Source organism: Asterias rubens, chromosome 11 (assembly GCF_902459465.1).
Source record: "Asterias rubens chromosome 11, eAstRub1.3, whole genome shotgun sequence".
In the NCBI taxonomy this organism is placed as follows: Eukaryota; Metazoa; Echinodermata; class Asteroidea; order Forcipulatida; family Asteriidae; genus Asterias; species Asterias rubens.
In genome coordinates, this window is record NC_047072.1 from 17,735,768 (window position 1) to 17,760,717 (window position 24,950).

The 24,950-nt window shown below is 40.7% G+C and overlaps 1 protein-coding gene across 3 annotated transcripts in view; it reads right to left on the minus strand.

Moving 5' to 3' along the window:
• Positions 1-24,950, minus strand: part of LOC117296872 (dynein heavy chain 5, axonemal-like) — a 93,835-nt gene that overhangs the window by 14,386 nt on the left and 54,499 nt on the right. For all 3 annotated transcript variants that reach the window (XM_033779967.1, XM_033779968.1, XM_033779969.1), the window contains 27 exons: positions 24,604-24,715; positions 23,806-23,993; positions 22,698-22,940; positions 21,471-21,584; positions 20,745-20,903; positions 19,718-19,840; positions 18,995-19,127; positions 18,280-18,398; positions 16,814-16,936; positions 16,029-16,271; positions 15,402-15,554; positions 14,175-14,315; positions 13,503-13,596; positions 12,347-12,495; positions 11,253-11,407; positions 10,386-10,539; positions 9,532-9,696; positions 8,381-8,569; positions 7,302-7,458; positions 6,300-6,505; positions 4,502-4,792; positions 3,642-3,809; positions 2,816-3,081; positions 1,946-2,075; positions 1,303-1,497; positions 916-1,071; positions 89-271 (listed from right to left, as the gene is read on the minus strand). In XM_033779967.1, the coding sequence (XP_033635858.1) occupies positions 89-271; positions 916-1,071; positions 1,303-1,497; positions 1,946-2,075; positions 2,816-3,081; positions 3,642-3,809; positions 4,502-4,792; positions 6,300-6,505; positions 7,302-7,458; positions 8,381-8,569; positions 9,532-9,696; positions 10,386-10,539; positions 11,253-11,407; positions 12,347-12,495; positions 13,503-13,596; positions 14,175-14,315; positions 15,402-15,554; positions 16,029-16,271; positions 16,814-16,936; positions 18,280-18,398; positions 18,995-19,127; positions 19,718-19,840; positions 20,745-20,903; positions 21,471-21,584; positions 22,698-22,940; positions 23,806-23,993; positions 24,604-24,715 (4,509 nt within the window). The remainder of the gene's footprint in view (positions 1-88; positions 272-915; positions 1,072-1,302; positions 1,498-1,945; positions 2,076-2,815; positions 3,082-3,641; positions 3,810-4,501; positions 4,793-6,299; positions 6,506-7,301; positions 7,459-8,380; positions 8,570-9,531; positions 9,697-10,385; positions 10,540-11,252; positions 11,408-12,346; positions 12,496-13,502; positions 13,597-14,174; positions 14,316-15,401; positions 15,555-16,028; positions 16,272-16,813; positions 16,937-18,279; positions 18,399-18,994; positions 19,128-19,717; positions 19,841-20,744; positions 20,904-21,470; positions 21,585-22,697; positions 22,941-23,805; positions 23,994-24,603; positions 24,716-24,950) is intronic.

Genomic DNA, 24,950 nt, shown 5'->3' on the forward strand with positions numbered 1-24,950 from the left:
CAATAGTGTCCAGTGCCTTTAAGTGATCGCTGGTAGCACTACATGTAATTCATACCACATTTGATTTATTTCACTGTTTTTATCATACCTGTTTCTCAGTAAGGATGACAATACCCAGCAGCTGATCCTCCAATCCCTTCATAGTGACAGTGAAGTCAATAATAGAGGTCCGAGCACTGATCTCTGGGGTGTACGCAGGGTTGGCCAGCTTGGTGGTGATGTACAGACGGAAAGAGTTCATCACGTCACATTCTTTGTCTCCGACTTTTACCTTTGGAATGAAAAACATTTGCATATTGTCAATATAGATTCAAAGCAGATCCAAAGCAAATGAGCTAATGATAATAACAATTGTATTCATTGGGTGCCTAGCACCTTAAGAAGAAAGTCTCTAAGCGCTCAAAAGAACAAAAAGAAAACTAAACAAACGACACGTTTAATTAACTTAACAGAAATGTTTTTTAGAAGAGTCTTAAAACTTGAGATAGTCGTGGCTTGTTTGATGTGTACAGAGAGATCGTTCCATAAATGAGGTGCAGCAAACTGAAAACGACGTTCACCATATGTTTTAGCGGCAAAAGTTGGAGTAACAAGGGTTTGTTTGTTTTCTGAACAGAGGTGTCTTGCAGGCATGTATGCGGTGAGCAAGGCTTCAGCTTAAGGTAGGATTCGAACCAGCCGTCGATTTCACCAAAATGTTCCCAACTTAGACTTAACCTAAGGGCTCAAGACTAGTTAAGTTTTGTATCCATAGACGTTACGACACACTGAACCCATCCTGAGTTAGGACCTGTGTTATTTGAGATAGGATTAATCCTAGCGCTTTGTGAAATCGGCAGTAGGATCCACAGGGAAAAGCAGGGAACCAAATCCCTCAGCCAACATGACACCCTAAATATAAAATGTTAAACTTACCTTGAAGGTTGAGCCGGACTTTATGAAGTTCTTCTCCAGGACGTTGTCCAAAGCCGGATCCAGCTCCTCTCCGATGTCTTCTATCAATAGAGGGCGCCCTAGGGACAGACTGTCCTCAAGATGGGTACGGAAATACTTGTGGTTCAGGGCGGTCACCTTTTAAACAAAAATTGAATAGAAAAACAACATAAATTTCATAAAATTCAATTTACAACTATTTTGTCATCTCATTGCTATGAGGCACATAATGGTAATGTTTAAGGTAGCGTCATACCGTGGGAGACAATGTTTATTGTCGGTTGCAAGTGGACAGGGAATAGTTTTGTATAACATTAGGACTGGGTGGCCCAAGCAGTTTGGCCGGGATTGTAGTTCCCTTGGTCTTACCTGAAGCTCATTCGCCTTCTCCTTGTTCTTGATCCAGACCTTACCCTGTCCCTGAGGGTCAATCAAGAGTGGATAGCGGGCAGCCTTAGTGACGATGATACCATTCTGGATAGACAGCTCATCGTTGGGTAGACCTTGGAGGTTCCATTCTCCTACGGTGGTGTTGTCAACCAGCATGCCGGTGATGTTCACATCCTGTGGTAAAACATTTTCATATAATTAGGATCACACACTTATATTGGGTACATTCGTTTAGCTTCCCTGGGTCGACCCCGGTCTGCCCCGGTGCATTCGAATATCTTTGTTGCCATTCAAAAGGCTCTCCCGGGTCAACCCCCAGCCCTGCTTGTGGAGTGGGTCACTTCATGGGTGACCCGGGGTGCATGACGTCACCACGAGAGGGCGAGTGTGATCGTTCGATTAGCTCTTGTCAGGGGCTCACCCGAGTAAGGACCGGGGGGAATGGAAATCTTGACATGCGACAAAGTTTATAATCATCGCTGAGGCCTAGAAACTGTGTCTTTTTTTTATCGCGCATCAAGATTTCCATCACGCGACCATCGTGCGAACGACTTTAAACCGGCCTTAATCTTGTAAAGATTCTGTGGATAGATATTATTCTCAAGAGAGACTTAGTACTCACGTCGCTGTATGGGATCTTATTGATGGCCATCTCTTTCTTCCAGTTCTTCAGGAGGAGATTACGGAACTCTTGATTGAAGGGTCCTGAGTAGGATAAGAACCCAGTGGCTAAGAGAACATCGCCCACCAACCTGTTGGAGCACAAACATATTACATTATATAATTTACCAATTTTGAATTTAGCGCACGGTTTGGGAACTATTTTTCATCCCACAAAGTATGAAGCTTTCTTGATGCACCTCTAGCCTATATTACACAACCCCATGTGATCGTTTTTCAGCCAACCTGGGACCACTTTCATAGAGCTGTTTAATCACTAAAAGTAGTTGAGCACAAACAAAACTATGTTTTATAAAAGATGTTAAATATGCACCGGGGATAAAGGATAAAGTATCGGGATAAATTCCCTGTCACAGAACTTGGGAAAGTTCTGAGTATACAGTGCTAACACACATCGTTGTATGGGCAAAAAAAAAACAAAAAAAACAACAACTATGTTTACTGGAATAAGTTCACCAGTCAAAACAGTCTGTCACATTTAAAATCTTAAGTTGGTAATTTCCCCCTTTTTTGCTTTAATAGCAGAAAATTTGTGAGCACTATTTTCTGCGTTAGCAGCTCTATGTGGACACCTTGTGCCAGGACTCTGGACTGTGTCGGGAAGAGATGCATGCAGCAATGGAGCAACAACGTGTTTGGAGGGCCATCATCCGATGCTCCGCATCGACTGAATGAATGAGGCAGCTCTGTGAAATTGGGCACAGCAGAATTAGCAACAGGTATGTTTTCAATCTGTTTGTGATACCAGTTCTCATTTTCAAGAGCTGTCATTACCAAACTCACTCAGCAACATCTTTCATTTTCAACCCACCTGTTGATTTGGTCCTGGAAGCGTTTGCTCGCCTCGGTCCAGCGAACCTTCTCCCCACCGAGTCCCTCAATCAGCGTAGTGGCATTAGTCATCTTCCTCCTACAGCTCTCCGCATCGTCAAGTAGAGTCTGCTTCTCCGAGATGGCAGCGTCGTACATGGCCTGGACGACGTCTAGCTCCTTCTGTTTCTCATCCAGCTGATCTTGAGCTTCTGTCAAGGAGGCATTGGCTTTGTTCAGACGAGCCTCCTGGATGGTTAAGTTGGCCTGGAGAAGGAAACAGAAGAGAAATGATTGGTGTTCTAAAATCACTTTTGGAATAACCCTAACAGGTACATTGTTCTTTGCATTTGATGCTAAAAAAGCTTCAAAGTATCGCCATCAACTCCAGGGGAGGCCTAGCACCGGCTCCTGGCTGGAAGAGACCCAGAGGCCGCCCTCGATCATCCTGGGCCCAACAACTTGGCCGGCCTAGCGAAATCAACCACATGTGGCATGAGGCTGTAGGATGTGGACACAGGAGATCGGACCCTTACTGTCTCTGCGGTCGATTGATTGATTGAGGGTCTGTTGCCCTGGTTTACTACTATAGTCTTCACTTGGACACCAGCAGAAACTTAGTATTCAGCGCGGTATAAACTTGTACTATTATTATTATTATTACTAATATGATTATTAAGCAAATCTGCCTAACACAGGATTTACTGTAAATTGAAGCAAAAAATTGAATTAATGTTTGAAAAGAAACAATAATAATAATGCTTAAAAAAGAAGAAAAAAAAAAAGAAGAAGAGATCTCTAGGCAAAGAAATCGGTCATCGTCTTACCTTCAGCGGCAAGACTTCCTTGTTGATACCAAAGAAGAAGGACATAGCTTGAGTCCAAGCACACAGACCAGCCACATCACCACAAGACTTCTTAGCTGACTCTAGGTTGTAATCATCCATGGATAGATAAGGCTGCAGTAACTCCACTGTCTCACCATTAATTGAATCCTAAAAAAATGGTGCATGAATGATATTAGAATTCTATTACTCACGTTATAGTATAAAGTGAGAATACAGCCGTCGATTTCACAAATAGTTAGGACTCGTCTTATCTCGAGTTAGGACGAGTAACTCTTCCTAACTTAGGATTAATCTTAAGGTCTGCATGCTACAGTGCAGGGTTGGGACTCGTCCTAAGTCCTAAGATTAGTCTGAAGTTAGGAAGAGTTTTGTGAAATCGACGGCAGTGCTCAAAACCAAATTATACATGTACTCCATAGAGCTACTTAAGCAGAATGGTCATAGATAAAAATTTGTATTTTACCTGGTAACCATTTTCAGGTTGACATGGTTGAGCTAGATGTTGTGCTTATCGGCCCAATTTCATAGAGCTGCATAAGCACAGACATTGCCAAGAACAGCAGCTCTATGCTTAGCAGGTTAAGGTTACCCGAGACAAAACACCATGTCACCATGTACAGTTTGTGACTGGTATCCTGCTCAATCTACTAAGCAGGACATTTACTGCTAAAGACATGTAAGCAGCTCTTTGAAATTGGGCCAAGGTCTGATTTTTATAAACATGCTTAGCAGAAAAAAGGGCCAAGTAAATTTATCTACTGAGTACTAAAAAGAGCATGAATTAGGTACAAAGCAGAACCTTTAAAAAAACAGCCAAGCGCAAATAATTGCAGACTCACCTTTGAGAAGCTGAGTAGATCTTTAAGGAAAGTGCTACCACCCATCAACTTAAGGGCATCCGGCCATGAAGGCTTCGGACTAGGTTTCTCTGGGTCCAAGCTCGTCATCTCCAGACGACGTTGGAACAGCAGCAAGACGCAGTCCATGATACGCATGATAAGATGAGGAGGTTTGGCCAGCTTGCGGACGGTGGAGATGTGAGCTGGTTTGATGGTGTTGAGGGCAGCCTCTGCCTCCTCCAGCGCTGGCTTGGCTGCTTCTAGTTTCTCCATAGCTTGGGCCTTGTCAACCTGTAGTCAGATGAGGTAATAGTAGGAATTATATTCAGTCGTTTGAAAAAAAATAGGAATATTGTATCGAGGCTGACCAACATGTACAGTTGGCGTAAGCTTTAGAAGATTTTTTATACTACTTAATCACAATTCTTTTCGTTTTTTCCAAGGGCTAACAAAAAATCAGAAATCAGACTTAAAGTAGGAAGGTTATCAAGCCTGTAATAGGTTTCTTTTGAGTGTTTTTTTTTCAATGATTTCCTTTGTAGTCAGGTTAGCTTCTTTACATAGGTAGGGTTCGAAGTGTTTGTCTCCTGAAAAGATCAAAACTTCACTGTTGTTTGGGCACTGGCCTGGTGACCAGTCTTTAACTTGTTTACCATTCTGTAAATTTTGAAACGTGTTGTAGGCTTTTAAAGGGTGGCTGCAGTGTTTTTTTATTCATTTAAACGATTAAACATGACTTTTTAAACCTGAAATATTTTTTTATATTTTTTATTAAATGCGCAAGTATTTTAAAAATGGTTTTCAAGAGATTAGGGGAACCCACCCCGCCCCTAAAAGGGAGCCTTCATTCGCATAAACGTGACGTCATGTCGGTAACCCGAGCCGTCGGGCCCCCTGGCTGTGTGCATATAGAGACGTGTGCGTTGTGTGGCCTGGTACATGTACCTAGGCGCGTGTAGTTAGGGACCAGACTCTTTTTGCCGACGATATGTTTGAATTCCCGACGTGACGTCGATTGTAGGGGGGAGGGGGGGCGGTAACAATCCACAAAAGGGGGGCATGACTTATTCGCTAATTACGATGTCGGGAATAAACAAAACACATTTTATAGATTTATTTGAATTCACTGCAGCATCCCTTTAAGCTGGCGCTGCGGCTTGGGTTGGGATTGGGGACTAGGGTTTGGGTTGGGTACAAGGGTTGGGATTGGGTTTGGGTTGGGTACAAGGGTTGGGATTGGGTTTGGGTTGGGTACAAGGGTTGGGATTGGGTTTGGGTTGGGTACAAGGGTTGGGATTGGGTTTGGGTTGGGTACAAGGGTTGGGATTGGGTTTGGGTTGGGTACAAGGGTTGGGATTGGGTTTGGGTTGGGTACAAGGGTTGGGATTGGGTTTGGGTTGGGTACAAGGGTTGGGATTGGGTTTGGGTTGGGTACAAGGGTTGGGATTAGGTTTGGGTTGGGTACAAGGGTTGGGATTGGGTTTGGGTTGGGTACAAGGGTTGGGATTGGGTTTGGGTTGGGTACAAGGGTTGGGATTGGGTTTGGGTTGGGTACAAGGGTTGGGATTGGGTTTGGGTTGGGTACAAGGGTTGGGATTGGGTTTGGGTTTGGGTTGGGTACAAGGGTTGGGATTGGGTTTGGGTTGGGTACAAGGGTTGGGATTGGGTTTGGGTTGGGTACAAGGGTTGGGATTGGGTTTGGGTTGGGTACAAAGGTTGGGATTAGGTTTTTTGACTAGGGTTGGGGTTGGGACTAGAATAGCAGGCTGGGATGGATGGCAAGAAGTTGACTACTCACATTGATGTCATCTACAATGGCCTGGGCTTTATCCTTGACTTTCTGGACCTGAGCTTTGACTTTCTCAGCAGCCGAGGCACTGACCGTCACCTCAGCGAGGACGACGTCAGCTTTCTTAGATGCCACTGCCAGTTCCTTCTCCTTGACCACTAGCTCTTTGCTCAACTCATTGACTGAGATGGTGGCCTCGACCAGCTTGGAAAGACCTGTTGGATGAAATGTGGTTCTGAAACATGTCAAAATTACTCTTCTATTAAATATATTTTTGCGAGTGGCTTCCTCCGCGACGGTTGTGGACACTGACTTAAAACCCACGAATAATGCAAAGGACAAACAAAACGTGCTTAGACTAAAACATTACCGATATTACCAAAAAATTAATAACAAGTGCATAATCATAATAATAAATAAACTATAATGAACATTTATATAGCATTGGTATATGCCAATTTTGAAGGTCATGGCGCACGACCGTCAAAACCTGATCATGAAGATAACTGCTTTCAACACCCAGGAATAAATGGAATACTGCTTTAATAAAAGGAAGATATTGTCACTACAGATATGATCTTATTGAATTAAAGGCAGTGGACACTATTGGTATCTACTCAAAGTAATTATTATCATGAAACCACACTTGGCAACGAGTAATGGGGAGAGGTTGATAGTATAAAACATTTTGAGAAACAGCTCCCTCTGAAGTGAAGCAGTTTTCGAGAAAGAAGTAATTTTCCACGAATTTGATTTCGAGAACTCAGATTTAGAATTTGAGGTCTCAAAAACAAGCATCTGAGAGCGCACAACTTTGTGTAACAAGGTTTTTTTTTCTTTTATTATCTTGCAACTTCGACGACCAATTGAGCTCAAAATTTTCACATGTTTGTTATTTTATGCATATGTTGAGATACACCAAGTGAGAAGACTAGTCTTTGCCAATTACCAATAGTGTCCACTGTCTTTAATGGGCTGTGTATACTTAATCAACAAGCTCAACTTGCTTACCTGTTTTCATTCTCTGCGCCAACAGTCCGATGGCTTCCAGTTTCTCATTATAGATGGATTTATAGCCATCGATGAAGGACAGATATGACTTGGGGGTCACGTGAGTCTGACGACGATATCGCTGGAAGTATTCAGTGCACGTCTCGGCCACCGAGTCCTAGAGAAGAAAAAGTTTGATAATTTAAAATACAAAGTAATTAATTGATCGGAAAAACTTTGTTTAATTTTCGGGGGGGGGGGGGGGAGTAGGGAAAATTTACCTGGAGATGCAACGTTTGTAACAACTTTTAAATCTCTTAAAATTGTTGCGGTATCCACAGCTAAAATGTATGATTTGTACTGCCTCTACCTACCAGACGACTACCGTCGTCTAATTGGTAAGATGTCTGCTCCGGAATGGCAAAGGTCATGGGTTCAAACCCCATCAAAGTATAGGGCCTGTGACTTATTTCTCTTTTTTTTCACAGGACTCAAGGACAAAATACTACGTATACAGTCCATCACACACATTGGTGTATGGGTAAAACCACATAATATAACTCTTTTTTTCTTCCAGAAATGCATCACATATAACGGTGAAAGGGTAAAACCACATAATATAACTCTTTTATTCTTCCAGAAATGCATCACATATAACGGTGAAAGGGTAAAACCACATAATATAACTCTTTTATTCTTCCAGAAATGCATCACATATAACGGTGAAAGGGTAAAACCACATAATATAACTCTTTTATTCTTCCAGAAATGCATCACATATAACGGTGAAAGGGTAAAACCACATAATATAACTCTTTTATTCTTCCAGAAATGCATCACATATAACGGTGAAAGGGTAAAACCACATAATATAACTCTTTTTTTTCTTCCAGAAATGCATCACATATAACGGTGAAGGGTAAAACCATATGATATAACTTTTTGCATGTGTGTCAGAAATTCATAACACATATCGTTGTAAGAGTAAAACCACATAATATAACTTTCTTTGCAGCGTCATTAATGGACTACGCATAGCGGTGTAAAGGTATAACCAACTTTTTTGTTGGCGTCAGAAACAAACTAGATTTATACCCTACCTGGAAGCTCCCCATAGTGCTGACGACGCTAGCCTTGACTTGCTCTGTACATTCGATCTTGAAGGAGGCAAGGAAATGCTGTGAGACGGCTACCAGGGCGTCCTTGGGCCAGCTGGAGAACCAATCCATGGTACAGCCGGAGAAGAGACCGGGAAACTTCAGGGAGCGGTTACGGAACTTCTCTCCGACCTTAAGAAAGGAAAATGATTGATTAAGATTACTGCAATGGTTGAGCTTTACACTGTATACAACATGTTAAGATAATATAAGGGAGACTACAAAACATCCGGAGGTCAATGTTTTATATTCCGGTCAAGTATATTTTTTCAAATGAATTCTCCTGAAGACGAGCTGAGGATACTGTTAGAAACGTCGAGACCCAACCGGCTCTTTTCAGAGCCAACACTCACCCTAAGAGATTTACACATGGTTGTACCCGCAAGTTTACTATTTATTCATAGTTTCTTCTTATTTTTACAAACCACGCAAAGCTTCAAACAATACTTAATGAATGATCCGTTCAAAATTCACCAGTCTTAAGGAATAATTCAATTTCACCAGATAAGCATTTCACTGGTCAATTAAAACTACTCAATTTCATCAGGACGCAAGATTCATTCAATTTATCAAAAATCAGCAGCAAGCGCCAGGAAACCATTTTTTTTTTCAATTGTAAATGGGCAGATAGGTAGCGGAAATTCAACTAAGAATGGTGAAAGTGTAGTCTTGAATTGTTATAAATGAATAAAGGCAGTGGACACTGTTGGTAAATACTCAAAATAATTATTAGCATAAAACCTTACTTGGAAACGAGTAATGGGGAGAGGTTGATAGTATAAAACACTGTAAGAAACGGCTCCCTCTGAAGTAATGTAGTTTTCAAGAAAGAAGTAATTTTCCACTAATTTGATTTTGAGACCTCAGATTTAGAAATTCAGGTCTCGAAATCAAGCATCTGAAAGCACACAACTTGGTGTGACAAGGGTGTTTTTTCTTTCATTATTATCTTGCATCTTCGATGACTGATTGAGCTCAAATTTATACAGGTTTGTTATTTTATGCACCAAGTGAGAAGACTGGTCTTTTACAATTACCAGAAGTTTCCAGTGTCTTTAAACCAAAGTGAATTATTATAAATTAAGATGTGTTACCGGTGAGAAGCAGAGTACCACGTGGAGGTTAGATCGTACTCTAGACAGGAAGTAATCATAGAGGTTCTCATTAGTGGGTGGCCGGCGTGGATATTCCTTCTTCATCACAGCTATCAGCTCTCCTGTTATCTCATCAATTTCATCTCGCTGGAACAAGTTGGATACCTGTCGGAATAAAAAATAAATAATAATTAAGAGTAATTGGTAGGCGCCAAAATCCACCAAATGAAGGTGTTCGCAGCACACGAGAGTGGACCCTCACACAGTAATAAAGGAAGAGGAAAATCAGACAAAGAACAAGTACAGAATGTCAGACAAAAACCACAAAAGTTAAGATTAACTTGCAATAAGAGATTTCTTTTTTTGCTCTTAATTGCTATTCTTTATTCTGACTGAAATAAAGTTAAAAATAGACGCAGCAAAGCAACCATGTGTGTATCATTCTGTTTTTCAACTTTCTTTCTTTATGCAGCAATTAATTTCCACAAACTCCCAACATTCACAATGAAAACAAGCACTATTCAAATAAAAGAAATTGAGTTGTATAGAAATGTTGAACTCATTCAGAATTTATACACATTGCACACTCAGTTTATCCATCTGTTTTTGATTTGCCTTTTTTTTTTTATATATGGTTGTTGATGCTGTTTTTATCAAGGAAGAAATTTCATGCTAAGCAAATTTTTGTGCTTAGCAGCTCTATGAAATTGGGCCCAGATCAGACACACTGGTGCCACATTGATGGCTTTTCATTGTTTTTCAACCTCTGTTGGCAAAAACCAGAGCTGTGATGTTGCAAAAGAAAGTTCTTTAGAAAGATATGTGGTCTGGTATCCAGACTCCAATTAACCCACCTCTCCTGACGCTAGTACGTTATTCATATACTCCAAGAAAGCTTCATCCTTGATCTCATTATCAGTGAAGATGAAGGTGATACCCTGGCCTTGCTGACCGGCTGTACGGTACAGGTACTTCAGATCATCCATCAAGTTACTCACGTTGTAGGATCTGAATAGAGTGATAGAAGAAAAATATAAGGGTCGAGACGTTTAACCGGTTAAGCATAAAATATCATTCAAATCTCCCAGAAGTCTATGACGCGGTATTGGGACCTTGTGTCCACAAGGGCATGGAGGCTGCATGGGGGTCAACCTGCTATTAATGAAAACTGTCGTTTCGGTCGAAAATCGTTTGGATCAAAAGTTACACACTAGTTGTCTCGAACACAGATGAACTTTCATGCTACATGTAACATATGTATGTTTCAAAATTTCCTTAAAGGTAGTGTCATAGATTGGTTTTTGACTTCGTAATGCCAACTTATTTGCAAAATTATGAATAAAGATACAGTAAAAGACAGTACAGTACAATACAGTGTCTAATTGCTGAGAAAACAGCGAAGAACTGGCACAGTATTTACACAAGAAGGTCAAATCCATCTACATGAAGTGAAACGACAGTGGGTACCAACCCGCATCTCTTGTCCAGCATTCACAACGTGACACCCATGCACCTTTAGAAATCTCAGATATGATTCATCACATTCAAATGTTTCGGTGCAAAAAATCCAAACTATATTACTTTGAAGGGAATCCTTTTCTCAAAATAGTTTATACTATCAACAGCTGGAGTACATCTCACCTAGTAATTTTTTGTTAATGTTTTGTTATCTTTTTGAGTATTTACCTACCTACGACCTCATCTTTAAGTTTTGCACTTACTTTGACAGCGTAATCTGGAATATCTTGTAGCCAGCGATGAAGGAGGCAAGACGAGTCAAGCTCTGTTTGCCTGAGCCACCCACACCTACCAGCAAAGCATTACCTTGAGGAGTACGGATGATACGAGAGATCTTGACGAGATGGACCATGGCGTCCTGAGGGTCACAAACAGCAAGGGAAGAGGTTAATACAATAAAAAACAGGCATTTCAAGTTAGGCTACCAAATAAGCCAGTTAGGCTCTTTCATGGCAAAACAGCCCATCTTGATTTTTTTCATAAGGATATTTTCTTGGTAAATTATGGCCGCTTTTTCCCATTTCAAAGTTTCAAAGGCATATGTATGGATGTGAATAACAAGTCCTATCTCTGCCTTTTTTATACTTTCATCCCGTTTCTATGGTAAAACAGCTTTAATCTCTGTTCTTTCTTTTCTTAAAATGTCATTTTCTCTTGTCTAAAGGCAAACTATGTGGTCTAGCAGTTAAAGGCACTGGACACTATTGGTAAATACTCAAATAATTATAACCATAAAACCTTTCTTGATTACAAGTAATGGGGAGAGGTTGATGGTATAAAACATTGTGAGAAACAGCTCCCTCTGATGTGAGGTAGTTTTCGAGGAAGAAATAATTTTCCACGAATTTGATTTCGAGACCTCAGATTTAGAATTTGAGGTCTCAAAATCAAGCATCTGAAAGCACATAACTTTGTGTGACCATTGTGCAACAAGGGTATTTTTTCTTTCATAAAATCTTTCAACTTCGACGACCAATTGAGCTCAAATTTTCACAGGTTTGTTATTTTATGCATATGTTGAAGACTAGTCTTTGACAACTACCAATAGTGTCCAGTGTCTCTAAAGACATCCGCCTAAAAAAAATATGGTTTGACACTACTTTCTTAAGCATCTGAGGATTTGTTTTCTGTTAGACTTGAAGGTAACATAACATCATTTTTGAGCGAAAAAATACAGAACTTTGCCAAGTTGTTATTGTAAGCTTTGGTGTGATGCCTGCCTAAAGGACATGTTGTACAGTTACAGGTTGAGTGGCTTGAGGTCTAGAGAGAGAGAGAGATGAAGAAAAAAAGCTACCTTAAAGAAGACAAGATCCATCTTAGCTCCTCGTATTCCCTCGTTGTACATGGCTAAGAACATGTTGAGTCTGGCGCCAAGCTGGTCGAATGCTTCAATGGGTTCATAGATCTTAGGTGCGTCTAGGTCAGCATCGTCTGGCTCCTCACCTTTAATAATCAAAATAGACAGCATTAAATATCAGCCGCTTATATCACCGTGGTCAAGTGGTTAGACTGCAGGACTTGCAATCACAAGGATGTGGGTTTGAACCCCCGAGCTAACCGCTGATTTCACAACGACTAGAATAAGTATTGTTGTCTAGTTTCTGAATCACAATTTCTTGATTTGTGTAATTCATAACCATAGACGTTAAACCAATGTTTGTATGAGAAAGATTGGCCGGTGCCAGCTTGGTGTTTATATCCCTTTGTGGGAGTTCGCCGAGTTCCCTTGATGGGAAGATCATTCAAACAAACAAATATCAGTTACTTCATAAGCAGTATTTGGCATACCATCCTACCAACCTCCTCCCCGGACATCTAACAGTCTAAACCGACACGCACTACATGTACTATACAGGGCTTCCCCACCCAATGTGCAACCCACACAGTAGCCATGAGCCAGCCAACCACAGGTATCCTTTTAGGAGAACCCATCACAGCAGTGACTGACTCTACATAGGGTGCGTTTGTTTAGCTTCCCTGGGTCTTCCCTGGGTCTTCTCTGGGTGCGTTTGAATAGCTTTGACGTCATTCCATGGGCTCAACCGGGTCAGCCCCCAGTGCCCTGCTTGTGGAGTGGGTCACTTGGGGGCTGGTCCCAGGTGCATGACGTCACTACGAGAGCGGTGAGTGATCGTTCGTTTAGCTCTTGTCAGGGGTGAGCACCGGGGAGTAGACCCAGGGAAGCTAAACGAATGCACCCACTGAAACTTCTGAACTCCTAAAAATTCATGTAGGCCAACTTCTCTAACAATTTTTCAGTCTCCTGACTAAACAAAACTGCATGTCATTATGTAAGTACTGTCTGAAACTGGTATCCCGCTGAGCAAACGTTGTTAAGCAATATTTTCTGCTTAAGTTCAGCGATTGTGCGTGCATGTGCACTGTAATGCATTTGCAGGTTATCTGAGCTTGAATGCTCTGTAGTAAAATACCCCAATCCGGTTATTTACCTGTAATTTCAGGAGCGTCTCTTAAGAAATCCACAAAGTACGGTTCCTTGTCTACTTGCTCAGCGAAAGCAGTGCCCAGATCCTCCTCTACAAGCTGCAGAAACAAAAAGACGTCATGTCAAATTATGAATAAGAACTGAGTAGGTTTACTGACAATTCAATTCAATTAAATGCGTCATATTCTTTACTGCGTGAGGGCGCTCTCGAACATATTTGTATCACTTCCGGGGGTATATTAATTAATATCCACAACAGTTATTAATTAGACTGGAACACATTACTAACGCAGACATCACATCCATCACAGACAATAGGATTTTTAAAGGGAAGGTACATGTTTGGGAATTGTCAAAGACCAGTCTTCTCACTTGGTGTATCCCATCATAAGCATAAAATAACAAGCCTGTGAAAATTTGGGCTCAATCAGTCATCGAAGTTGCGAGAAAATGAATAAAAGACTTCAGGCTAGAAGTCTTTTGTTATTTTAGTGAGAAATTACCTCTTTCTCAAAATCTATGCTACTTCAGAGGGAGTTGTTTCCCACTATGTTTTATATCTCCAATGCTCGTTACCAAGTTAGTTTTGAAGTTAATATTTGTTTTGAGTAACTACCTGGATGGTGGCTGGAAGATGAGAAAGAAAATGTAAAGAAATATAAAAATATTATCTTACCTTCATGAGAGCCTTCTCAAACCAGACTTTGTCTTCTTGGTTGGTGAAGCGATCAGCGATGACGCGAGAACACTCATGCTTCCAGAGGTTCAACAAAACAGGTGCGGCTGTTACCACCTCAGAGACAGTGTTTAACATACCCTGAAGAAAGAAAGCAAATTATTAAATCATAATTCAGTCACAAAACAAGTACAAAATAATATTCATAATAATACGACAGTGTTTAAAGTGACATGTTGCCTTGGATCGGACGAGTTGGTCTTAAAAAATCGTTTGTTATAAAATGCATATGGTTAGAAAGATGTAAAAGCAGAATACAATGATCTACACAAATATGCCTCGAAATTGCGTGGTTTTCCTTTTACTTTGCAAACTAGCTTGGTCGGCCATTTATGGGAGTAATAACTTTGACTCCCATAAATGGCCGACAGTGTTATTTGACGATGTAAAATGAAAACCACGCAATTTCGAAGCGTATTTGTGTGGATCAATGTACTCTAGTTTTACAACATCTTTCTAACCATATGCATTTTATAACAAATGGGTACAAACGCTTTTTATAGACCAACTCGTCCGATCCAAGGCAACATGTCCTTTTAACATACTTTGGAAGTAGAAAGCAAAAACAAACAAATTATTTAATCTTTGTACAGTCACAAAATCAGAACTGGATGCAGTAGACGACTCAGCCTGACACATCAAAAGTACAAAATAATAATACTAATAGTTAAACCGAGTTCTTATAAAGCACCTTACCACACCGATCTGCGTTTCAAAGCACTCAGTATTGTTGCCTTGCAAGGTATGCGGAGCTACATTTTATATTTGAAGTATGAGACCTAACCCTTTACACAGCACCATGTAATGGTTTACAAGGTGCTGTGGCGCATTATGCTGCCAATCAAACCAGGATCACTGGGGCGTACCCCTTCTCTTTTCGATAAGTGCACTGGGTTTTGTTACACAAAACATGGGACCTACAGCTTTACCTCCGATCCGAAGGACGCAGCAATAATTTTTAAGTGTCTTGCTAAAGAACACAAGTGTCTTGACCGGGTCTCAACCCCACACTCTGTTGATCAGAAACACCAGAGCTTGAGTCCATTGCTCTTACCACTTGGCCCTGACACACCACTGCCAACATTCGCAGATTCATCTTTAAAAATTTACCAAAGTCGTCAAGTAAAAGTTACTTTCCTAACAAAGATAGTTTAATTATATCTTTACCTGCCAGATTCGACTGAGATCACGCAGATTGAAGATGTAATGGAACTTAGCCGGAGTCGGCAACATCTTGATCTTTGTGCGTTGCCAGAGCTTCCTGGTGGTTGATACCAGGCTATCGGCCAGCTCCAGGATCTCATCTGGGAAGCGACGCTCCTGAAGAGGAAAATGAACAGAAAATGCATCACGCATTAAAGGCACAATTGGTAATTGTCAAAGACCAGTCTTCTCACTTGGTGTATCTCAACATATGCATAAAATAACAAACCTGTGAACATTTGAGCTCAATTGGTCGTCGTAGTTGCGAGATAATACTGAAAGAAGAAATCACCCTTGTCACACGAAGTTGTGTGCGTTTAGATGGTTGATTTCGAGACCTCAAGTTCTTAATCTGAGGTCTTGAAATCAAATTCGTGGAAAATTACTTCTTTCTCGAAAACTATGGCACTTCAGAGGGAGCCATTTCTCACAATGTTTTATACCATCAACCTCTCCCCATTACTCGTCACCAAGAAAGATTTTATGCTAATAATTATTTTGAGTAACACTTGAGGGATATTGATCAAGCAAGGGCAGCAATGATGCAGTGAGTTTGTACTCCACTGGTAACAAAGATTGTCGCAGTCTTACCTTGCAGTAGTGGCCGCATCCAATTGTCCTAAAGATCTTATCGATGGAGTTATTGGACGGCAGGGTACAGTTGAAGATGTTGAACTGTCTCTTGAGGCGTTGGGGGATGTCATTACGGCCACCGCCGGGCTGGATCATGGCGGCCATGAACTGGATGTCCACGATGTTCGTGAAGTCACCCGGCTTATCCAGATTGTAGAAACCTCTGGTCTCCATCAGCTGACGGACAATCTCGTTGGTGATCTGTTTAGAATGACAATGAAAAGCTGGCATTTATGGAGCGCCTTTTCAAGATTTGTCCAACACAGATAAAAAAGATGGCAAAAAAATAAAAGTTAAACAAGTATTTCTTCAGCAGTTTCTTGAATCAATTCCAGTGGGTTTGCTTTTTAGCAGCTATCAGGAAGTGAACTTTTCGATGGAAATAGCAACTAGTTGTACTGGTTTGTTCATACTCCGATGTTTGGCAAAGGAGTTACACAACAATAACAGGTGTGAGTTGGTAAAGACAAAAAGGATGTGTTAATGGTCATAGTGTACTTCCATTGGAAAATCTTGAAAAGTTTATGGGAAACTTTTTAAGGGGCACCAAGGCCAAGACCAGGGCAAAATTTAAAGGACTTGGCCTACCTTTTAATACCAGACCTGCTTACCAACACCTTTAGCAACAGCCGTAGCCAGGATTTGGAACCGGCCTTAAACAGCCGCAGCCAGGATTTGGAACCGGCCTTAAACAGCCGCAGCAAGGATTTGGACCTGGCTTTATGTCATGTATGTTTACATACCTGATCTCCCCATTCATTGATAACAGGCATGTTGATATCGTCCACGAAGATGGTCATCTTCTTTCCGGCTGGTGGTCCATACGTTGTACCTACACGCTTGTCAACGTAGCTTTCAACGGTACGCTACAAAACAAAGTTAAGAAACAATCAAAGGTAATTCAACAAGGGCCACCTAGATCAATTAGTACACCAAATGTTATTTTTTTTAATTTTTCATTAAACCACACACATATTGCTCGGATGGGATTTGAACCAACAACTATTGTCAATTCTTAGACATCTGCTCTAGAATCGACAAAGGCTGTGGGCTTGAATCCAACCCGAGTATTATGTCTATCATCCTTTTTCCTATCGGGTATTATCCCATTTCACAGGATTAATAAAGGTATTGAGAGACAGTGTTGTAGCCACGGTGGGCGGTGCTGGGCGGGCCTGACCAGGACTCACAATGTTTGCCCAGCACTCTGAGCAAAATACACTATGCCGCCCAACACAGATTTAAAATATTGTTCACTATGCATTGATCTGAGACGCAGCTAATGATAGGGAGTATTAATGAACACAGTCAAATTGCCATTCATATTATTGCATGGTCCCATAACACAAACAGTTTGGAAACCAGGGGTCGATTTCACAAAGAGTTAGGACTCGTCTTATCTCGAGGTAGGACGAGTAACTTGTCTTAACTTAGGACTAATCTTAAGGTCCGCATGCTACAGTGCAGGGTTGGGCCTCGTCCTAAGTCCTAAGATTAGTCTTAAGTCAGGAAGAGTTTTGTGAAATCGACGGCTGGCCCCCACTTCAGCAATAATGGCCCATAACTAAACATGAATAAATTTGTTGATCCCCTTGCCCTTGGTTGACTTCCCAATTCTTGTTATTTATTGCCCCCCACTAAAATTGATCTAGCTATAGTTACAACACTGTTGAGAGATACAATGCCTAACACGCAACAGTGTGTGGGTAAGACCCACATAACAAAACTGAACATCTTGCATAAGACACAGATTGTCCTGGACCCACTTATCCGTTGGGCCCAATTTCATAAAGCCTGTAAGCACAAAAGTTTGCTTAGCATGAAATTTCTTCCTTGATAAAAAAAGGATTACCAACCAAATTTCCACGTGATTTTCAGGATAAGCAAACAACAGCTGAATAACAGTAACAAGCAATATGCAACAAATTAAAATTTGGTTGGTAATCTTGTTTTTATCAAGAAAGAAATTTCATGCTAAGCAAATGTTTGTGCTTACAGGTTTATGAAATTGGTCCCTGGTTGTCCTGGACAAGGTCCACGAATCCCGCTTCATACTTCCTGCAAATGCAAATCAAATTTTGACGTCACATGGCTGTTTTCGCAGTGAACGTCTCTTAGGAATTGAACACAGCTCAACTCTTCCAAATTATTTGTTGTGAAATGTTGACGTCAAAATTTGGGTGTAAGTTCAGAGCTATCCTATCCTTACCTGGTACATGTTAGGTGTGGTAGCAGAAGAGAAGTTAAGACTCTTAGTGAGATGTCTCTCAGGATCGTACTTAGCACAGTTTCCTTTGATAACCACCGTCTTGGCTGTCCCCTGCTCACCTGCAAGTCACAAAAAGTGCCATTGTGTTTTATTGACCTGTTACAAACACCGCCACACAAAGTGACTGTATGTAGAGCTTGCCAATTTGAGAGTCAAGTTTCTGTGTATTTGCTACAAATTATGGTAAGCTTGTAGCAAATACACAGAAACAGGCAGCACAAAGCTTGCCACTAGTCTTGGAATGCTGGGATGGCATTGGACATGCGTTTAAAAACAGCTGTTGGTTTTGTTTGTTTTTCATTTCCAAATATCACAATAAATAATCATAAAACATACCAGACAAAAGAACAAAGGGTGATAAGAGGAGGGCACCAGGAAAAAGCCTAGGCTTGTACAGAGCCTGGACCCTTAGCTGGATAAAGCATTTTGGGCTAACATTTCAGAGAACAAGGAAACCTTGCTTCTTTATCTACTGTTGGCTTCGTTTGGAAAGGTAATGAAATTTGAAATCAGATTTCGCTAAAAAAAAAAAACTGGTAACTGGCATGGATAAATTGGTAACCTGTCAGTTAAACTGGTAACTGGTACGAATAAACGGGTAACTGGTACGGCTAAACAAGTAACTGGTTAAACTGGTAACTGGTAGATAGTTTACCGATGAGCAGCACAGCTTTCTCCTGCTTGCCGATGGTCTGAATGAGGAAGTCAGTCCTGACGTTGTCTGTATTAGGGACCAGGATGGAGGAGTAGTCTGGGGTACTGTCTGTAGGGTAGATGTACTCTGGAACCTGTCACAGATAAATACATATTGAATCAATTAAAGGAACACATTGCCTTGGATCGGTCGAGTTGTTCTTTGAAAAGCATTAGTAACCGTTTGTTACGAAGTGCATATGGTTAGAAAGATGATTTAAAAGTAGAATACAATGATCCACACAAACATGCCTCGAAATTGCACGTGTTTCCTTATACCTCGTCGGCTAACACGGTCAGCCATTTATGGGAAACCACCCTACTACCTCCAAATTAACTATCCAGCCGTCAATTTCACCAAACTCTTCCTAACTTAGGATTAATCTTATGACTTAGGACGGGTTCAGTTCCGTATCCAAATATGTAGGACGCATTGAACCCATCCTAAGTTAGGACGAGTTTCGTCGTCCTAACTCGAGTTAGGATTAATCCTAACGTTTCGTGAAATCGACCGCAGCAAAGGTAGCTGTGGGGTGTTCTGGCTGATAACCTTTTTTTTGCTAAGCAAGTTTTTCTTGCTCAGCAAGTTTGTGCAGTTACAGGCTTTATGAGATTGGGCCTAGGGGGCAAAAGAGGCCATGGCCTCCATGTAATTACAGGCTCGGAAGGGGGCAAGATGACTTACTCTATCGCTCCAGTGCTCCCAGCTGCCAGCGCTGTTCACAACATACTCAAAGATGGTATCTTGACTCGAAGCGTCAATCTTGGGTAGTTGCAGACCTCCCTTCTCCTTAAGGAACCCCTCCATCTGGAATCAAGTCACAAATATAATTTCAACTACTATTTTTTCTTGAAGATGGATGAGAAACGCTGGATGAAAAAAGGCATTTCATTTCATTTCATTTTAAATATTCTGGTTTTAAAGCCAAGGACTCTCAAAAAAGCAAACTTATTGACTGTACTAGCAAATAACCCCATGGAGAGAAGGTAGTTTTCTTAAAGGCATGGACACTTGGTAATTACCCAAAATAATTGTTAGCATAAGAACTTACTTGAAGCAATGGAGAGCTGGTGATAGTATAAATTATTGTGAGTAACCGCTCCCTCTGAAGTCATGTAGTTTTTGAGAAAGAAGTAGTTCTCACTTAAATATTTGAACTGATTTTGAGACCTCAGCTGAGGTCTTGAAATCAAGCATCTGAAAGCAAACAACTTGTGCGGGCATAGGTGTATTTTCTTCCATTATTATCTCGCAAGTTCGACGACCAATTGAGTTCAAATTTTCACAGGTTTGTTATTTTGTGCATATGTTGAGATACACCAAGTGAGAAGACTGGTCTTTGACAAATACCAAAGGTGTCCAGTGGCTGTAAATATTGTCTTTACACTGCAAAACGGCACAATGTTTGTGCTCTACCAATAGTGAAAAGTGTGTTATAACTGGAAATGTCATTCTGTCTAAAGGGTTAAGCGAGGAATTTTCACTTGAAAAATGTGCATACTCCAAGGTACTAGGCATTCTACGCTTAAACAGAAATTTGCTCTGTTTGCTCTGCAAGCGGAGAATGGTGATCGTTAGCGCAGAATTCGCTGGTAAGCAGAGCCATGTTACTGGGCCCTGTATTCCGTCAGAGGGTTAAAATTGAAAGTATCTTGCATGTCTTTTTGAAGTTATAGCATAACTACAGGGATTTTTAACAGCGATGTCTTACCGCTTTCCTGTCGTCCAGCTCAAGGAGAGCTCCGATGGACCACATGAGGCAGAAGATGAAGAGTCTCTCAAGATGCTCCCGAGATGGATTACTGTCCTCACTAGGGATTAGACCGGTCAGGAGATCCACAGCTTGACGGATGTACATACACTCCAAGATCTGGATTAATGATGATAATAATAATAATAATAATACCAGAACTTATGTAGCGCTTTTATCACATCGACATGCTCTAGGGTGCTGAACATGGCACTAGTCAAAATCTAAGCAGGTATCAATTGTTTGGACAAATTAAAACATAAGAAACAGAAACATAGCAACAGGAGTACAAGTGATTACAAATCATAGGAATGTTACTCATGCGGGATTCGAACCAACAACCTTTGTCAATTCTAAAGCAGATGTATTACTGCTAGACAACCAATAGCGGCAGTTTGAATCCTTTATTTTAGCATTGGGTACGAGAACAATTTGATGGATTCTACATTTTCATCAGGAAATTAACAATATTATTACAGCGCTTTAGAGATACTGGTGTAATGTGTAGAACCTAATCATATTTGTATATCCCCAACTCAAATTAAACATCTTTCAAAGCATAAAACTTGCATTTGGATTGGCACAATGTGGGCACCAACGAGGTCACCAACAATTGTTTATGTCAGAAGAATTCGGTGACATTCAGGGCCGATTAAAAAAAATACAAGGAGAAAAGTCTTGACTTACATCCATTTTAGGGACGCAGTTTTGCATGGCAAAGTTGTAGGTAATCTTGAAGTACTCAGCAAAGAGGTTATACAAGACGTCCTGCTGGGAAGAAGGTCTCGTCAACAACCAACCCTGGAAGAGACAATTAGTCAAACGATTAGTAAGATTTGAAACCTGGCATAGTCAGATAGTGGAGATGAAAACCTAGCAACTTTGCTGTAATAACATGAATAACAATAATTTCATACAGACATGGTCAACAGTAGAGCTGCTAACCATAAGCAAACAAAAAATGGCTTGCTAACCTTTTCGCCCATGTAAAGTTGAGCTTTAGAAACAAAAGTTACGTCCCATTGCAATTCCATGGTGAATGCACAAGCCTGCTCTCTTATTTCCTTGCTTACTTGTGAAATACATGTATCCTTAATAAGCAACTTATTCTAAGAACCTGTATGCACTTGGCCCTGGGACCTAACTTCACCTGCTTTCTCCAGAAGACGTCGAGTTGAAAACAACGGTTCTTTTCAGAACTACGCCAACTCATTAGAGATAGTCATTACATGGTGTTACCGCAAACCTTTCTATAAGGTATTTCCACCATACACAAATCCTACTATTCAACTACCTGTTTAATTAACAAAAACTACTTAAGGTTGAGATTATGCTTACCAGACATGCCAGATTTAGCTTTCCACTTAAACTACCATGTCGCATGTACCACTTATGGCTGGTATCCTGCACAATTTTCCTATGCAGAAATTTGTGAAGCAATTTTTTCTGCTTAAAGCCATTGGACTCTTTCAGTAAACAGTGTTGTCCAAGGCCCACACTTTGTGTACCACAACTTCTATATCAAATAACAAACCTGTGAAAATTTAGGCTCAATCGATCATCGGAGTCGGGAGAATACAATGGAAAAACCCACCCTTGTTTCCGCGCGTTTCGCCATGTCATGACATGTGTTTAAAATAAATCCGTAATTCTTGTTACCGAGAATTTATATTGTTTTGCTGTTTTCTCAAAAAGTAAAGCATTTCATGGAATAATATTTCAAGAGAAGTCTTTCACCATTGCCTTCTGTAATTCCTGTAAAGTTATTTGTAAATTTCTGAACCGAAAGGGTCCAATGGCTTTAAGCAGCTCTACAAGTTTGGCCACTAATTTGAGATACATGGTTCTTTAGTTGGTAAAGGTCATTCACTTCCATGACCTTTGACATGTTTGAGGTTGTTTTTGGACTCTCACCTTGAGGATCGGCTCCCAGTCCATGATGGAGGAGCTCATGTATACCATGCCGTTACGAGACACCGTAGCCGGGGAGGCGTTGTCAATGTTATGAGGCTCAAAGATGATCTTACAGGTAGGGGCCATGGGGATGCGGTCACCGTTGGCTAGGGTTAGGGTCTTGTTGTCGTCCAGGACAGAGTTGAGATTCTCGATCCAGATGGCGTCCACCGGGCCGTCCAAAACAATCCAGATGTGCTCTCCCTGTATTGAAAAATAATATAAATTTATATTTTGTCAAGCAACAAACCACCAAGGGAAACTAACTGGGTAAAATTGTTCAAAATAATTTGGGGTTAAAAAAACAAACAAAAAATGTTTGGTTTTATCAGATAAGGAGCTAGTCCCCCCCAAAATTTCATGTCCGGGTTGAGAGGTTTAAAGCATGAGTCTTTGCTTTTAAGTTTGTTTGCTTTGACAATATTAAGTACAGCAGGTTCCAAACTAGGTGCGCTAGAAAGTCTTTCTATGAATAGAGGACAAGATTCACAGTTGTTCAATTAACAACATGGCTTCTATACACCCCTCCTCAACAAAAATGCCTCGTTGTATGAGTGAAACCAAATTCATTCAGTTGAGTCACTTTAAGGTTTCAAGAAACATCTGAAAACTTTCCTGTTCAATGGTTGATTGCTAATGACCAACTGTCTTTCCCGTTACTAATGCCATTATTTATTTGCTTATTGTACTGTTTCTTGTCACGTGGTAATAACAATAGTTTATTGTAATTATGTTGCACTCCCTCCAACACCAGCCTCTTCGAGGACGCGTAAAAGTAAAAATGTGATGAGAAAGTTATATAGAGACAGTTAAGTACCCTGAGTAAGCGCGCTCTATATTTGCTTGATGTTATTATTATTAATCGAGCTGCCTCTAGCTTACAGGCAATCTCGGTAGTCTAGTTGGTGAACTGCTCTAGAGTTGCAAGGGTCGTGGGTTTGAATCCCACCCGAGTAACATGCCTGTGATGTTTTGTTCACAGAACTCGGGGAAAGTACTGAGTATGAAGGGCTACCACACATCGGAGTATGGGTAAAAAACCAAAATTAATATGTTCTTATTATCATACCTTCTTCCCTTTAAGAGTCTTCCTCCACAGTGTTGAGAAGATTCCATCCGTCCAGTCGTTAGTAGCGACATCAAGCCGTCCAAACATCTGAGGTGCTGTAATAGCTTTAGGGTTCATCCTCAGCTCACGGTGAGGGGCTCCACAGTCTGACATTGCCTTCATCAGGGTGTGGATACACTTGGTCTTACCTGGAGGTTGGATAAAAAAAAGTAATGCGTTAGAAACACTGGACACTATTGTAATCTAACTATGAGGTCTCAAAATCAAATTCTTGGAAAATCACTTCTATCTAAAAAACTCTGTTACTTCAAAAGGGAGCTATTTCTCACAATGTTTTATACTATCAACCTCTCCCCATTACTCGTTACCGAGCAAGGTTTTATGCTAATAATTTGTTTAATAATTTGTAACTACCAATAGTATCCACTGCCTTTCAACATGAATGAAAATTGCACAAATCAATAAATTGTATAACAGTAACTCAGGCATGCAACTGTATCTTCATCAAAAAAGAGGAAATTACAAAGTTTCCATGATTTTGTATAGTATTTTTCAATTTTGAATGGTAAAACTGAGTTTAAAAATGAGGAAATCAGCTGATCCGAGGAGGTTGCATGCCTGATAACTAGACGACAGTACTTATTCTAGTCATTGTGTATCATGCGGTTAGCTTGGTATGATTTGAGTGACACTTTGGCTTGTGGCCTTATCTTGGTAAGCATAATTTGTTTTATGTTTAGGCTACTTTCTGTGCTTATTAAGCAAATTGGGCCCACATTGTTGAGGTGTTGTACTCACCAGCACCACTAGGTCCGAGTGTCATCATTCCGTGACGTACTCTTTGTGTCTCATACAGCTGAATAAGCTTCAGAATCCATGGAGGGTGGTTCACTATTCCTGCCTCAGCAACCTTGAAAATGAAGAGAAATGTTTATTTAGGGTTGGTGAAAAGGTAAATTCTGCGTACGATGACATTCTAAGCAGACACAGTTTTTTCTTGTATGTTATTAAACAAAATTGAAGTTTTTAACTGGGCAAATTGGTGAAACGTACACCCAAAGTGCTAAGACAACCAAACAAAGAGAAAACAGAGTTCTCGAGTAAAAACTACCATCAGAAATGGAACTTTGTTTTGACAATTAACA